This window comes from Sceloporus occidentalis, unplaced genomic scaffold (genome assembly GCF_023333645.1).
Source record: "Sceloporus occidentalis isolate IW3139 unplaced genomic scaffold, rSceOcc1.0.p SCAF_6, whole genome shotgun sequence".
In the NCBI taxonomy this organism is placed as follows: Eukaryota; Metazoa; Chordata; class Lepidosauria; order Squamata; family Phrynosomatidae; genus Sceloporus; species Sceloporus occidentalis.
The window spans coordinates 135,535,886-135,552,088 of NW_028316986.1; the positions used below are offsets into that span (position 1 = coordinate 135,535,886).

The window sequence follows — 16,203 nt, forward strand, 5'->3', positions numbered from 1 at the left end:
TCTTCAGTCCAGCTTGCCATCAACTACATTACACTGGTTAAACATTCCTAGTTCCAAGATACAAAAGCACATGGTTTTAATGTTCAGATGTTCTCCATAATGATATGGGGTGGCATCACAAGGAAGACGATGCTGGGTATCTGGGTATGTAAAATGTAGGCGTGAAAATTTTCATGCTGTGCCTAGCCTTCAGATTTTTTAAAATACCCAAAGTCTTCCCAGTCATCCCCAAAGATCCTGGATCCTAAGCAATATTATTCCATTCTTTAAAATGGACACACATGGTTCCTGGGGGCCACCTGAGCCCTCCTGCAATCCCCTTACACATACCAAAAGCCCTACAAACCTTTCAGTGAGCTTCCAGCTCACTGTGGCTTCCAGCTGTAAGTTTAGGGTGATGTTGTACCAAAATGGAGGTAATGCCACCCACTCTAGTGGAATGGGGCACAACTGGCCCTTTACCTACCATGGCTCCCTATGCCTTATACTTCTGGCGTAGGAAAATCAGTCTTTATGCCACTGACCTACAAATATTGAAAATCGTTGGATAAAACTTGAGATATGGAAGTAGTACACAGTCTAATTTCAGTCCATGGATAGGCCTGAAGTCCAAGGAGATAAAACTCATGCATAATCTGATTTTAAAGGTTGTTGATATTTGGGTACATATTCTCTCTCCCTTTGCTTCTTCCTCCCTCCCTCCCCGCTGCAAGTCTTGTCATTGCAAAATATTTCTATGAAAGCCTGGAAAGTTACTTTAAAACAAAAATAAATATAATGACATGATGGAGCTGTCCACAGTTCAGCATGGTAGGATGATGCTTTGCATCTTTTGCATGAAGAAAGTAAAAGTCTTACATAAACTTCAGTGAAAAAGAATGATCAAGGTATGTCAATTAGGCAAAAAAGATTGTATACTTACAACCAGCAAATCACAAACCAGCTTGATACTGCCAAGCAACAAACGAGAACGATACCTAAAATGATGGAGACTAGAGAGCCCCTGGAAAGCTTCCCAGAATCTGAAACAATAAAATACTAATTTTTACTTTTCAGCTACAAAAATGAAAAAAAAAAAGCTTTATTAAGATGTACATGAGACTTCCCCAAATTATAAAGACAATGCACATCCCATCTTAATGCTGTTTTGAGATATTTTTACTGTGTGAAACTGTTTGTGCTTAGTGCTGGGAGCACTGTTTTGAATTTGGATTATCATTCCTGGTAAACTATGTCCAGCAGTGTCAACTTTGCAGTTCCTAGAGATTTAGGACTTTACCATATTAGAAAAGAAAGGTGAAATGGATCAGGAGAGTAATGGCTTTCTCCATGTTGCTCTGCATGATATCATAGCACTTCCGTTTTCTTTCTGAGGGGTGATAGTAATCAAGGCATGCCTTTTGTCAAATTGATTTTTACTATTCAGCAAAAGGCACATTTTGACAACCATTTCCCTTTGGGAAGAGAACGGAAGTGCTACAACGTCATACAGAGTGGCACAGAGAAAGCTGCTGCTCTCCTGATCTGTTTCACCTTTCACTATTTCCTTGTGTGGTAAAGTCATTAAAATATTTATAATTCTCCCCCCACACACACTAGTGAGAAAAGACTTTTGAATGATTTTAATGCATTTTTCATATTGGTACATTTGGTTAAAAATTATTTGTGTGGAAAGAACCCTCAAAATGTATTGTGTCAAAAATTGAAAAATGCACACACACACATTCTTCTAAACTTATTCAGCTTCTGATTTTTCTTTGTCTTTGTGTGAGAGAGAATGAAATAAACTTAAGATTTACATTGCAAGCTCATACTTCCTCCAACTTGGGCAGGCCTGAGAATAAGCCTCTTAAACACCGGATGGGATTGCAATACCCAGTTATAATAGTTTGATATCACTTTAATTGCAATGGCTCCATCCTGTGGAAACTTGGGATTTTTAATTGGTTATGTACTTATCATTCTCTGCTAGAGAGCTATAGCATTGTAATTTTGGGGCAGTTTTTCCTGAATAAAGATTAAACCTCAAACATCAACTAAATAGGTTCGTTGCAAACTCTCTCTTAGAGGTTGAATGGTTATGAGGCTGACTGGACAAATGAAGTGAGGAAAAATTAAAATGATCACAGCAACACATTTTAATACCTTAATGGAAAAATTAACTACATTTCAAATGAAAGGTAAAAGAATCATGGCACCTAAAACAACCAAATATATTGCTAAAATACAGCTACTTCACATTTTATGAAAAGCTTACCAAGAAAACATGTTGAAGCAATGAAAACATGTGTGCTGCTTTCTGACAGCAGGCATTGCCTCCATCTTCAGAAAACAAAACCCATATATTTACAGTAGTTTTGCTTTGTCTCTGTCCTCCAGATATCAAACCTCCTAGTTAATTTGGAATAGGAATCTATAGACAGGAGTGTGAGGTCAAAAGCTTCTCCCAGTCAGAATTTGGAAATGTTACAATTTTGAGATATGTCTCCCAGAATATCCCAGTCAGTATGGCCGTTGTTGCTGCAGACAATGGGAAGCCATAGCCCAAAATGCAATTGTTTCCAGGCACTGTAGTGGTTTGAGTGTTAGTCACACTCTCTCAGCTTCAGAGAATGGCAATGGCACCCCTCCCCCTTGAAGAAACCTGCTCACAAAACCCTGTGGGGCTACAAAACAACAAAACACAAACAACAACTGCTCCTGTGCTCAAATTTTAAATACTGATTTAGGTTATCAAGGAAATTGCAAGCAGCTCAAGGTTTGCTTTAGTTATTTGACCCAAATGTCTTTCATCACTATGGTACTTGGCAAACCTGCTGGTTTACTTAAAACAAAGGTGGACATCCCACATTATGAAGGTGGAGTGTAACATATGATCTGCAGAGTTTCATGTCCCTCCTACCCCCAGAAGGCAGCTTCCAAGTGCCTGCTGCATGCTGTGGCCATTTACCAGCTGTGGTGAGGAAAGGTGAGAGGCATCAGCCAGCTGTATTTTGGCAACTGGGAAAAGACAGCTGATTCACCTGCCCAGATTTCCAGGGAATTGCTGGAGATCTGAAAAGGTGCCCTCCTCCTCCGAGAAGGCTTCGCCCACCCAGGCTAGACTCCAAAGAGAGGGGCCGTGGCAGCGGCCTCTCTCTTTGGAGCCCAGCTGGGTCAGGAGCCAAGCCTTCTCTGAGGCAGAGAATGCTCCTCCGCCTCAGGGAAGGCTTCGCCCGTCCTGGCTGGACTCTGAGGAGAGGGGGTGCGGCAGCGGCCTCTCTCTCTGGAGCCCAGCTGGGCGGCAAGCCTTCTCGGAAGCAGAGCCGCACAGGACCTAGCCAGTGGGCTCGCTCCAGAGGAGGAAGCTGCATGGCCATGGCCTCCTCCTCTGGAGCCCAGCCCACTGGCTAGGTCCTGCGCGACTCCGCCCTGAGCCCTCCTTCCCAGCAAGTCCTAGCATGGCAGTTAGGCCTTGCATTACTGCCGCTGCCGTGCTAAAAGGGCGGCAGCTAAGAGGAAGGAGGTGGTGGCCGGGAGTTCCGGGAAGGCTGCCATACCCGGGACGGGACGTTCAAAATGGTTGAAAAACCATGAATGTCCCGCCTGGAACCGAGATATGGCAAGCCTAACTGTATTAGACTATTTAGCTATAAACAGAATCTGGTGTTTGCTGCACCATATATCACTTCACTGTGGATCTGACTGCTTGTAGTAAATGAGACAGACAATGGACCATGTTTGCACATAAGAACGAGGCAAACATGTTGGCAACTCCATGCCATTTTCTAGTGTAGCTCTAAAATGGTGCTCTAAAACAGGACCAAATCGCTGTTGACTGATTAAAAGTAACAGGGCTGAGGCATTTAATCAATCAGAAAGGGATTCATGGCATGTAATGGAATATGAATGAGTCCCCAGAAAGATTGTGTAGTCCAGGCTTCCATTGAGAATTATTAACAATCTAGAACTTGCCTCTAAAGTTTATATTGAACTATAGCAATATAAGCCCTTGTCCTGGTACTAAAATATGTATGACATAATAACAAAGTAGTAAGCTTCTCTAATGCTACTTCTGATTTTTATTTCTGGTTTTGTAAGCATGGTGTTGTCTCAGTATGCAGGTCAAAAGATTATGCAGATTACATTCTATTTTTATTTATTTATTTTTTAACTGAGTGGGACATTAACAGTATACAATTGTCAAGTTGAATTCTGTAACACTGTTTTTCATGTCAGATCATTTTTGGTGACATTTATTACTAGTGGCTAATCCCGTTTGCAGAAGTGTTGGGCTCATTAATATGTCTACTCCTGGAGACTAATAGCTCACTGACTGAGGTCTGATTTGGTTCCAACTTTATTTTCTTTCTATTGGCAGGTTATCATCTCTATATTTACATATGTATTGGTTTTTTAAAAAAATCTAGTTTATGTGTAGACTGCTATACTCTTTTTATGCCCCTTAGTTTTTATTGCATTATTATTATTATTATTATTATTATTATTATGCACCATGTTGTAAAGTACCCTAAATTTCATTAGGATTAAGGATCAATGAAAAATAAATGAAACAATACAGTATTACTTTTTCTTTCCAGCTAAAGTAGAAACAAAATATCTGTTCTTCCATACTTTTTTATACTACTGAAGGCTAAAAAATATCTAGTAAGAAATGACACTGTAAAGCAGTTATTGGGTATATAGAGTGAGCTTTGGACTGTGTGATTGGGGTTCCTGTTTCCACTCATCCATGAAGTGCTCTGACAGTTGAGCAACTCAGTTACAGTCCCTCAAACTAATGTGTGGAGTCTTAGGTTTAAAAAAATACTTGTAGTGCTTAGTTGTTTTAATAGGATGAGTTTTGGATTTGAATGAATCCATAATCCTGAACTGAATCAGGTGGATTCAGGAATATTCAGGATATGTCTACATGGAAGAAGAATTTCTCCAGAGCTGATCAAACTGGAATCTGCAAATTCCTAAGAATTTAAAATTTCTTAGTGATTTGGATTAGAGTAATACAGAGTCACAGATAATTTGTCTCCACAAATGATATATTTTCCCCCAAGCTCCCCATATAAAGAAAACATGACAGTGCAGAGGGGAAGAAGAGAAATATGGAAAGTAGGTTTGGCAATTCTCATTTCTCATCACAGTGAATTGTTTTGCCATAGTTTTCCAATCTCGGTGCTTTATTGGGGAGATGCTGAAATAATATATAGTTCAATGTATTTTTCTAGTTTTCTCTTGGAAGACCAGAAATGTCACACAGACTTTAATGGAGTTTGTGGGACCTGGGAGGCTATAGCACTGGGTTCTTGCTGGGAAAATGCTGCTGAGTGTTCAAGTCCTTCTGCCTCTGGCTCCACATCTATCATCCACCCTGTCCTATTGCACTTTCTGTACCTTTGGTGTCAAGTGAGCAGAAAACCAAAAAGTTTAAGATGTTTCATTAATTACAACCCTCCAGCCCTTGCAGCTATCCTTCTCACATTTTGCAGATTTCCGGTTTAAGGAAATCCTTACTAAATATCTGATTTTCCTGGAAATTGGAAATCACACCCTTCTTTCAGATTCTACTTCTGCCTACTTCTGATTCCCTCTTCCTCTGCCACCTTTCTTATGCCATTTTCATTATAATTGCCTACAGAGAGTAAAAGAAGGGTATGTATGTGTGTACACATATTTTGGAAAACTCTGAAACTGCAAAGACTGCTGCTTTACAAAACTCCCTGCAGCTACTCTTCTGAAATGTGTCAGACTTGAACCCTTTGGGAGAGCAGCTACCTTGCAAATTTCATCCAGGTCTTCCAAGAAATGACAAAATTCTCAACAGAGTTCCCGTAAAACCATTACCACCAGCACCATTTGCTTTACAGGCATGCAGCACTACAACTTTTACTAACTGTATAAAATCTGGCAGGCTTTATATGCACTTAAGAGACTACTGTGACAATGCTGAAAGTGGATTAGACACATCCATGAATGCAGCATGTGTGAATGACAAATGCACTTTTAATTTTCTCCTTTAGTGTTATGGTTTAAACTAGGGATCAGAATGGTGTGGTCTTGTGTTGTTGAACTACAGCTCCCATCAGCCCTAGCTAGCAAAGCCAATGGTGAGGAATGTTGGAAATTGCTGTTCAACAACATCTAGAGGGCCTCACTATTCCACCAGCCCCAGTTTAAAGTTTAATGAGTAAAGCATTGTAGTAATCTTACCTGTACATGTTTTCCCATCTTTTGCCAGTTCATAGGGATCTGTGCAAAGACACTGAAATGTGCCCTTAATGTTTACACATTTAGCAGAGGAATGACATGGCGGATTGTCTTTGTTTTCACATTCATTGATGTCTGTTGACAAACACAAGAACAATAAAAAACAGGAGTGCATTTGAAGTCTAATCTCAAGATGTAACTCTGAACATTTTTTTGCTCACAACATCTCTGAGTCATCTCATGTGATTTCTTGCTTCAAAGACAGTATCAAGCCCATCAAGAAAACAAAAAGGAAACTCTACATGAGAGCGCTGTCAACACAAAGCAGTTAGGTAGAGAAGAACCAAATATGGGCACACAAAATGGCTTCAAAGCCCAGTACTGGAAACTGCATCCTTCCTCTTTGTTACAATAATTTGTCCTTCTCTCTTTTTCTCACCTATTTTTGAACTTAGTGCTAGTGTAAAGTAGGAGTCCACAAATCTGGGCACTTCACACACCTCCCACAAGAACCCCATTTTGTACTTCTGACTTACAAAGCCCCCTTGGGCAGGGGATCAATTTCATCACCTTTTGACCTCCCCCAAGCTGTTTTAGCCAAGGTGACCAGAAGCTACTTAAAAAAAGAAACCCTCCCTGGTTCTAGGAAAAGTTATGGACACAAGGCATGTAGATATTGTTCCTGTATGCTCCTAGAGAATGTGAGGGTCCTGTTTAAGTTGTTTTAAAAACAATGGGAAGGGCAGTCCTATGAATGTGGGGTTGTTAAGGAGCTTCACATGTGAACTGGCAGCCGTATTCTCCCCCTTGGTGTAAACCATATAAATATGATCTCACATGTGCTCAATTGGATTTGATTGTTCTATTCATCTCTTCTGTTGTGTGCTAGAGTGGAAATGCATTGCATATGAAGTAAAGAAGGACTTAATACTGTAAAAACTAAAGAAACAGCTACACAAACAGTATGTGGTAGTATTTAATTTTTTTTGTCTTATTTAGAACACATCCCATTATTATTCTTTGTTTTCATACACCAGATAGATTGCAGCTTATTTGCATTGTTTAACATAGTAACAGAGTCTGCAAAGATGATTCATCCAACTTATTCATTCAGTTTGTTTCCAGAACGTTAATCTGGTTGAAAGGGGTGGGATGTTATTAACATTCATTTAACAGCTTTATTCTGTTGTGTGGCACTTAGGTGGATCAAATTTCAGAGACTACGAAAGATGTGACTAAAAGAGAAGGCTACAATCCCCCTCTCCCTCATTTCAACCATACCATTATTTCAATCATCTTCTCTTCCAAGAAATGTTGATAAGCAGGTTTCATCACTGGTAGCTCATGCATGCAAATGAATCCATTGCTTCTTACAACATCTTCCTGAATATGGCCTTGTTAAATTTCCATGTTTTCATTAAAGTGGAATATGCATGTGCATGCACAACCTGGGAGACTTTGTGTACTGTCACTTGTAAAAGTGAAATATAAGAGAGTGTGAAGTCCTAAAGTGATGCAGTGCATTGGAATGAACTTATACAATTCTTCACTTTCATTTTGAGCTTGGATCCAATACATTCTGTAATGCTGGCATGAGAATGTAAAGGAAAAGCTTAAGGCCAGAGTGTGTGTCTCTCTCTGGTGCCCCATAGGGCCCAAACAGACAGGCCAAAATAAAGCTGCTTCAGGTCACTTTGGAGGTGTGCTGTTTAAATAACACAGACATCTTAAGAGGCCAGAAAGTGTGCCAAAGCTGTGCTCCAGTCCTTAGGACTAGAGTGTGGCTTTGGCATGGCCGGAGCCTTTTAGAATGAATGCAGCATTTAAACAGCATACCTCCAAAGTGACCCAAAGCAGCTTTATTTTGTTTGTCTGTTCAGGCCCTCTGTCTCCATTTTGAAGTGTCAGGTCAGAGAGTGCAATATGTTCATCTCTAGGCAGTAGAGTATTGTATGTGTCAGAGCTTGGAGTTACAGTGGGCCCTTGGTATCTACCAGGGTTTGGTCCCAGGATACCCAACACCATGGATACCAAATTCTTGGATGCTCAAATCACATTAAATATATTGGCATAGGAAAATGGTGTCTCTTATGTAAAATGGCAAAAGCAAGGTTTACTTTTTGAAATATATATATGAATATTTTGAAACCACAGTTTGAAATCCATGGATAAGGAATCCGTGGATACAGAGGACCCACTGTAGTTCATTAAAAATTAATTCCCTTTTTGTAGTTCATTAATTTTTAAAAGAATGATTAAAAGGTTGTAACTTTAATCATTCAAACAATGATGATATTTTACAGGTTGAAGAATGATTAACAGTTCATATTACTTCATTGCTTTGGGGAGTAATGGGGGATTTGGCATTTTTAGTGATTTTAATTGGTTATCTGAACTGTAAACTGCATCACATTCACTAGTAATGCAGTGAATTAATTTTACAATTTTCACTAGAACAATTAATGTGAACGAATTAATGTGTGATTTAATATCAGCATGTTAGTGTTAACATTAATGATCTCTTGCTCGTGCATGTTTCCATTTTCTTTTTTTAAATTTTATTTTTATTGATTTAAAAGAAAAATGACATATGACAGACAGAACATAAAACATAAAACATAACAGTCTTCCATGTCAATCTTGCAGAGTCCCGTCCCTCCCTGCACCCCTCCCTTTTTACCACCCAATATCATATCCTTTCATATTATTTCTCTCTTAACATTCTCAACATACTTATTCCCCTTACCTCTATAACCAACCACACTAACTCACACATTAAAAAACAACTTCCACCACCTTTGAGTTATGCGAAGATCCTTTCTCTTCTACCTTAGAGATGTCATTACTCTATTTTCATTATCTGGTATTTCTCTATTAGTTGATTCAAGATGTAAAGTAAAATTTCCCAGAATCTAGATAGTCTTTATCAAAAGAGAGGTAAAAAAAAGAAAAGAAAAAAAAAGAACCATAGCATTGCCTTAACCCAGCCAGTTGAGAACTAAAAATTCTTTCTTGCTATTATACCCATGTTTCCATTTTCTTGAGCTGGTTATGTCAGGTCAGCCTTTGTGAGAGGTCAGTGTCTGAAGCAACTTGGAAATTATGCCTCTTTCCTTATCAAAATGAATGAAGGATCACTATAATTACGTTAGTCAACACAGCTAATTGTTTTGTCATCAGCAAGCAGTGATGTAAAAGTCACTGGTATATAATATGCAACAGCTTGCTAGGTGTATTCTGCCATTTTATTCCTCTGCCTTCCTTTCTGTGGTTTGGAGTGTCACAGAGAAACATGGTATGGCAAACAACTGCATGCAGGAAGACTAATTAGAAATACTCAGACATGAATTCCACTGGTTTTGGCTTAGTAAAACTTGTGGGTGTCATTTTGGCCTATTTTTTTTGGTTCCCTTTTAATGTGTTTTTGGAATATCTTGATTGATGTATTTTTAGGTGGTTTTAGGAGATTCTGGCCAGTTTGGGGGCAAAAGGAATTCATCCCAAAATTGCCCAGAAAACTTACAATCTTTATTTTGTGGTGTCTGGGGGCTTTTAGGAGGCTTCTTGGGGGATTGCAAGAGCCACATGCAGACTGTGGACCACACTTTGCCCACCCCTGGTCTAGTTGCTCGGCCCAAACCACCTCCACAAGGTTGCAGTGGGATCAAAATGAGGCTACTCAGACATTAGACAGAGAAAAGCATGATTAACCATTTCTTTCTTTTCCAACCAGCTTGATGATTCTGAGAAAAAAATGGTTCCAGGTAATGCATCATATCAAAAACATTGCTTCCTAAGCACAGCTTTGTGTCTGCAACTGGTTCTCCTTCAATGATGTTCTTCTTTTGTTTCCCAACTGGGACAAGGAGGTAGCCAAATAAAAGTCTGGGAGGGGGGGAATGCTTCCTGAGTGGAAATATTTCTCTTCCCTTCTTGTACCTTCTGTTCTCTCATCTGCTACATCTTCGTAAAAATATGAAATGATGCTAGCTGGAGAATGCCTACCCCCATTCCTTGAAATATCTGTACAAACACATTCCTACATTTTGTTATGGCTAGCCACGAAGAGGACTCGGAGGAGGACTCAGCTCCTCAGGTGCAGGAGGAACCTGAGGCTGTGCCAGGCCCCAATTCTGCCCTGCCAGGTCCCAGCTCTGCTCTCCCAGCCTCAGTGGTTGTGGTTCAACCAGACCCTAGCTCTGTGGGATCTCCTCCAGTGGAGTCTGAGGCTCAGCAACCCAACCTTTCCCCAGTAGAAGTGCCAGATTTGGGAGACATAGAGCAGCAGAGCATTGAAGTTCCTCCCTTTAGCCAGAGAAGATCAGAAAGGGTGTGTCTTCATTGTTCCCAGAGGCTTGCAGAGAAACACTCATTAGGCAAGCAGCAGCTGGGTTAAGGGAGTTAGATATAAGCCACCTGAGAGACGCTGAACTCTTGTCAAAGACTATCTGTTCTGTTAAGCGAATGCTGCTGGACCTGACTTCTAGACTCTTGACTGCCTTGGAATCCTTAACCCCGGACCGGACACTTGACCAACCCTCTGGTACTTTTGACCTCAGACTGGACTGGTAGAGTGGCTCTCTGGAATCCTGAACCTTGGACTGGCTACTGGCTTATTCTATCGGACAACGTTTGTGCCCTGAGGAGGAATTGCTGCTGGCAGCTTGGCGTCTTTATCTCTTATCAGCCGTGTGAGTATTTGTGTTGGCAGCATTCCCAGACACTTTTGTGTGTCAGATTCCCAAGGGAAAGGCTGGTTTTGAACATGGATACCCTGGCTGAATCCTAAAAGCCCACATTACATCTTCTAAGCATTAATAAAAACAAGCTTTTTAGTTCCACCCAAGTTATAAACACAGCCCCTCCAAAGGTATTATAAAATATGATGATTCCATGGATCTTATTGCTTTCCTTGGATCTCTATTTCTTGATGATGAGAAGAAAGAGTCTTGATAGCTTCCCATCTAATCTCCCCCCATATTTCAGTTGCATTCTGGGAACAGTCTCTTGCTTAGCTCATGGACAGATGAAGAGAGTAATGGTTAATGGGTATAATCACTTTTTTAAGAGAAAGAATTAAAACTGATGAAGGAGAACACTATCAAAACTCAAAGAATAAAGAGATGCAGGCCATGCACATGATAATTTTATGTGAGGTCTCAAAGCTGTTATTCTGGAAATTTAGTGCAGGTCATAGAAGTTTCAAAGTTATTTGCAATTTACTTTACCTTTTTGCCTAATTCTTAAGATGGATGAATCCTGAAGTTCTATAGCTTGGAACAGTAAAGATAACTAGCTAGAAAAGAACATTTTGTATGGTAGCATTCACAGTTGATTACCTCATGTATTTTCATACTAGAAAACAGTATACAAAGACATTCAATCTTTTAAAATGAATAATGTTTAAATATTTCAATATGATTACTTATTTTGTTCTTCAATGCAGAAATGAAGAATTTCAAGAGTTTTTCTCCCCAGGCAATTACAGTTTTTGTGTATTTTTCATTAACTATTTCCATTTTTGAATGGGGTTTTGGACAAGTATGTGTGTTGTTGCTTCCTTTCCCTTCTGCCTTGTTTTGTCTTTGGCACTACTGTAGATAGTGAATTTTGCCCTGCTAATCTGCTGCAGATGCCATCCACTGCACTCACTATGTAAGCAATCACTGTTTGCACTAAGTAAACAATAAAGAGCCCAGCAAAATAAAAGATCTCTACTTTATTTCACTTAATGCAAGGATGGCCAACTGTTTGGGAGGTCAGTGGGGCCAATTCCCCACTGCAAATCACTTGTCAGTTTGCATTCTTGCACATACCAAGCCCAAATACTTGTTTTTTCCCCAGGAAGTGATGGCATATCACATCACAGGGTTCTGAAATGCTTGAGAGGTGGTGGGTTGGTGATGTTTGTTAATCTTTTAATATGTTTGGGGTGGTTCTGCATAATTTTAGTACAAAACTGTCTAAAATGTATTTTTCTTTTTTAAAAAAATAAATAAGTAAGAGAGCCTTGGGGGACTGGTGATAGTGAGAGTACGCATGTATTTGGCATTTCCCACTATGCTGTTCTTTTACTGTAACCTGCCTCGATGCACACAGAGAGGCAGGCAATAATAATAATGATGATGATGATGGTGATGATGATGATGTCATGGAGATGTGTAGCCCTGGTGTAGAGGGACAATAATCTTCTCTTCCCCATCTGCCTCTCACAGTGGGAGAGTTTGGAGTGCCCTTGCCAAAATGTTCCTAATACTCTTGCTAAAAATGTTTGAGACAAGTGAAAAATAGAGGCACCTTGACAGATGGGTGCTTTTGTATTCCAGATCCCTTTGGTACAAGACAGTTGTTCTTCTCCTAGTAGCTTGTAACCTTGGTGGCATGAGTAGGTAACCATGGATTTTTCTGCTTTGGAGCAACAAACAAAGTCACCATGTTCTACGCTTATTGGGAAACCACAAGCCAGCTCTAGAAATAACCAAAATAAGACAAACAAGGTTTTAAAATATGGCTAGAACATCATGCAAACCTATGTCCAGACTGGGATGTAATCTTACGTCCAATGGAGTAAGCCATAGTGTGGGACTAAGTCACACTGAATTCACTAGGACTTTCTTTGGAGTAGACATGTGTAACACTGCATTCTCATTCACAGTTTATTACAATAAAGTAAAGATGGTTTGAGCTCTGTTGGTAAATGTAAGATATTGCATCACTGACATCCTTTTTTATTCTAATGTAATAGTATTTTTGATTATATTAGCTGCCTATTCACAGAATATATTCTCCTTTTCAGGTGTTGCAGAGATAGCTGACATTGTCAAATAAGTTGCACAGCTTGTTTTGACAGCAGTGATCACATAAAAATCTATTTGCTGTAATTAAGATCTATGTACTTCTTAATATCTAATTCTGTGCCTCCATTTATCAGGTGAATATAATAAATCTAATCTATTATTAAATGCTTCTGTTAGTTCTCTTAAATGTTTATACATACTTCACCTGTCACAGTAATAGTCCAACACGCTATTCAAAGCACCAGCAGTGATTGCTACTTTGTTGGTTATATACAGCAAGAAAGGGTTTTATTCTATTTCAATCCATTTTGCAGTACAGTATATTTACAGCAAGAGGCCAGTTGGGATGGATGTTGCCATGCACCTTAAAGTTGGATTAAACGGTTTTGCTGTTGTTGTTGTTAACCCTCTTTGAGCTGACCAACTCCGTGGATGAGATATCTCCAAGACTCCCTGTCCTCCACTGCTCTACTCAGGTCCTGTAAATTCATATCTGTAACCTCCTTAATACAGTCTATCCATCTAGTGAGTGGCCTTCCTCTCTTTCTATATCCTTCCACCTTTCCTGGAATTATTGTCTTTTCCAGTGATCCATGCCTTCTCATGATGAGGTTGTTGAAACACATGCCATTTCATGAGACTAACTGCAGTTTGGTTGAGGATAATTTGGACTCTTTTAACGTGGACATCCTTAGGAAAGGCTGGTTTTAAGAAACGTTTCTTCTGCAGTCCTTACATTCCTTCATTTGGTGCAGAGAAGAAACACCATGAAGAAATCAAAATAATTTTCCTCTGCAGCTTTTAGTATGTTCCTCATTTTCCAGTGTTGATCAGAGAAGGAAAGTCACCTGGGTTTTAATCTTGTTCTCACTTACCTGAGAGTAAACTCCACTGAACTTAGTGGGGCTTTATTCTGAGTTGATAGGAATGAGACTGCATTATTCACCTTGAATTACCTGGGTGCGAAGCTTCCTGCCAGGCTTCTAAATTAATGGTTGGTATATTTTCACAAGGCTCAAAATCTTTAGGATATTTTCCAAGCATGAAGGCATCAAGGGGTACTTCAATGATGTTTGTGTTATCACAGATTAGTCTGGATAAAGAATATTTTCTGAGTTCATGCCTTTGGGTTTCAGTAAAAACATCACTGTTTTCCCACCAAAATCTGCACAGGAAGAAGAACATACATACATAAATACACAAGCAAGCAAACAAGTAAGATACCTATTGCTATATGATGCAATCTAGCACATAACCCAGCTTTCTAAAAGTCCTTAACTTTCAGCTTTCTGTGTTGTCTTATGGCCAGAAAATTGATTGAGGGTTGTGTGGACAACATGCTATCAAACCAGTCTGGAGAAAAAAGTCTACTGAAATACTTGGGATTATTGTGTTAAGAAATAACTTCTTAGATATGGGCATTCTAACTATATGTTTCATTATTTGATCTGAAGTCAAATGATAGCCATGGCCTTACACAAAATTATGTCTGAGGAGAGATAGCAGATGGTGCTCCTTCATATTAAACAACATTTATATCATTTCAGCTGAATATACACTGGAGGGACATCTGTCATCTTTTTTGAGCGTAAGACTCAATCTTAAGGGTAGAGGGTATGCTGTATTTCCTCTGAAATGTAAACTCATCACCCTAGAATCTGCTGTTTGAGCTTGCACTAGTTTTAACTGCAAATGCACTCTGGTCAGCACTGAAACCTGGGCTTCTAGGCTCAGAGCTGGATCCATGAGTACCCCCAAACTGTGAACCTATATTTTCTGGGACTGTAATCCCTGTAATCTAACAGAGTGTAATCTAACACAGGCTGAATCCCTATACCCATATCTGTCTTTCAACTAACCAGGATCACTTCTGTCTTGACTGGATTAAACTCCAATTCGTTTTCCCTCATTCAGTCCATTACAGCTGCCAGGCACTGGTTTAGCACAGGAACAGCTTCCTTGGAATTAGGTGGGAAGGAGTCATAGAGCTGGGTATCTTCAGCATATTGATGACACCTGACCCCCAAATTCTGGACAACATCTCCCAGTGGTTTCATATAGATGTTATATAACATAAGGGATAGGCCTGGACTCGGAGGGACTCCACAAGCTAATGGCCAAGGAGTCAAGCAGAAATCCCCACGGCATCACCCTCTGATAGCTCCCCACCACGAAAGAATGAAGCAACTGTAAAACAATTTCTCCAAGCCCCAATACAATACCCAAGAGAGAGGTTACTCAGAAGAGCATCATGATGGGAAATGATAACCAGCAAATTCCTCAAGATTTACCAAAACCCGCCCCCCCCCAAAAAAAACCACCAAAAAGCAAAAGAAAGCCTTTGCTGTTAGCTTTGTTATTGCCAGATTACACAATGTTCTTATCAGCTCCCCCTGGTACCAAAACTTTGAGATGGCAGGGGGCTGATCTAAATAAGTATAATAAAAAAATAAGTAAACTTACCGATCACCATCTCTCAGTGCTTTCATTTGCTTTCCAATTATACATGCAAATAATGGACCTGTTCTGGCATCTGGAAGAAAATTTTCTACTATTCCCCCTAGCCAGACATCAATGTTATCAGGGCTGCCATACAGTTCCATGATATTTTGGACAACCTTCCTGTTTTTGATTGCTTCTGTCAGCTCCCTTTCTGTTTTTAGCAATGGCAAATCACAGAATTTTCGCCAGTCATTGTAACCTAGAAAGATAGGAATCACAGTAACATTCAAACAAGTTTGTGTGTGTGTGTGTGAAGTTTAACCATTCTCCATTATCATTTTAGTCCCTGATATGTATTTTTGTTTTGCAAGATGTACATGGAAATTGACTCACAATGTTGGTCATTGTATGACATTGACATATGTACAGTAGTAAACAATCTCCCCCAGATTTTAGCCACTTATCTTGCAAAGTTCCTATTCCAATAAACAACTAATGGCTGAGAGATAAAAAAGGGTCCTCCCAATTCCCCATGCTGGGAAAGGTTTTTTTGCACCAACCAATGTGACAAAATGTGACAAAAATATATCATTACTGACATTCAAGTGGAAGTGATAGTTGGCATCCTATGTGTGACATGAGCAGTGGTAACAGAACATTTTACCCATGTTTTGAACTTCTGAGGTTATTGCAGAGAGAGGAATCCACTACTTCCCTCTGGCAACAAGCAAAACTCCCACAAGACTTTCCAGTTCAAGACCAG

At 39.7% G+C, this 16,203-nt stretch overlaps 1 protein-coding gene across 1 annotated transcript in view; it reads right to left on the minus strand.

Annotated features, from left to right (window-relative positions):
* Window positions 1–918: 918 nt before the first annotated feature.
* The window catches only part of TPO (thyroid peroxidase), a 58,518-nt gene continuing 43,233 nt past the window's right edge, over window positions 919–16,203 (minus strand). The window contains exons 8-12 of the mRNA XM_089529506.1: window positions 15,462–15,699; window positions 13,955–14,163; window positions 12,499–12,669; window positions 6,205–6,336; window positions 919–1,022 (exon numbers count right to left, since the gene is read on the minus strand). Coding sequence (XP_089385632.1) covers window positions 919–1,022; window positions 6,205–6,336; window positions 12,499–12,669; window positions 13,955–14,163; window positions 15,462–15,699 — 854 coding nt within the window. The remainder of the gene's footprint in view (window positions 1,023–6,204; window positions 6,337–12,498; window positions 12,670–13,954; window positions 14,164–15,461; window positions 15,700–16,203) is intronic.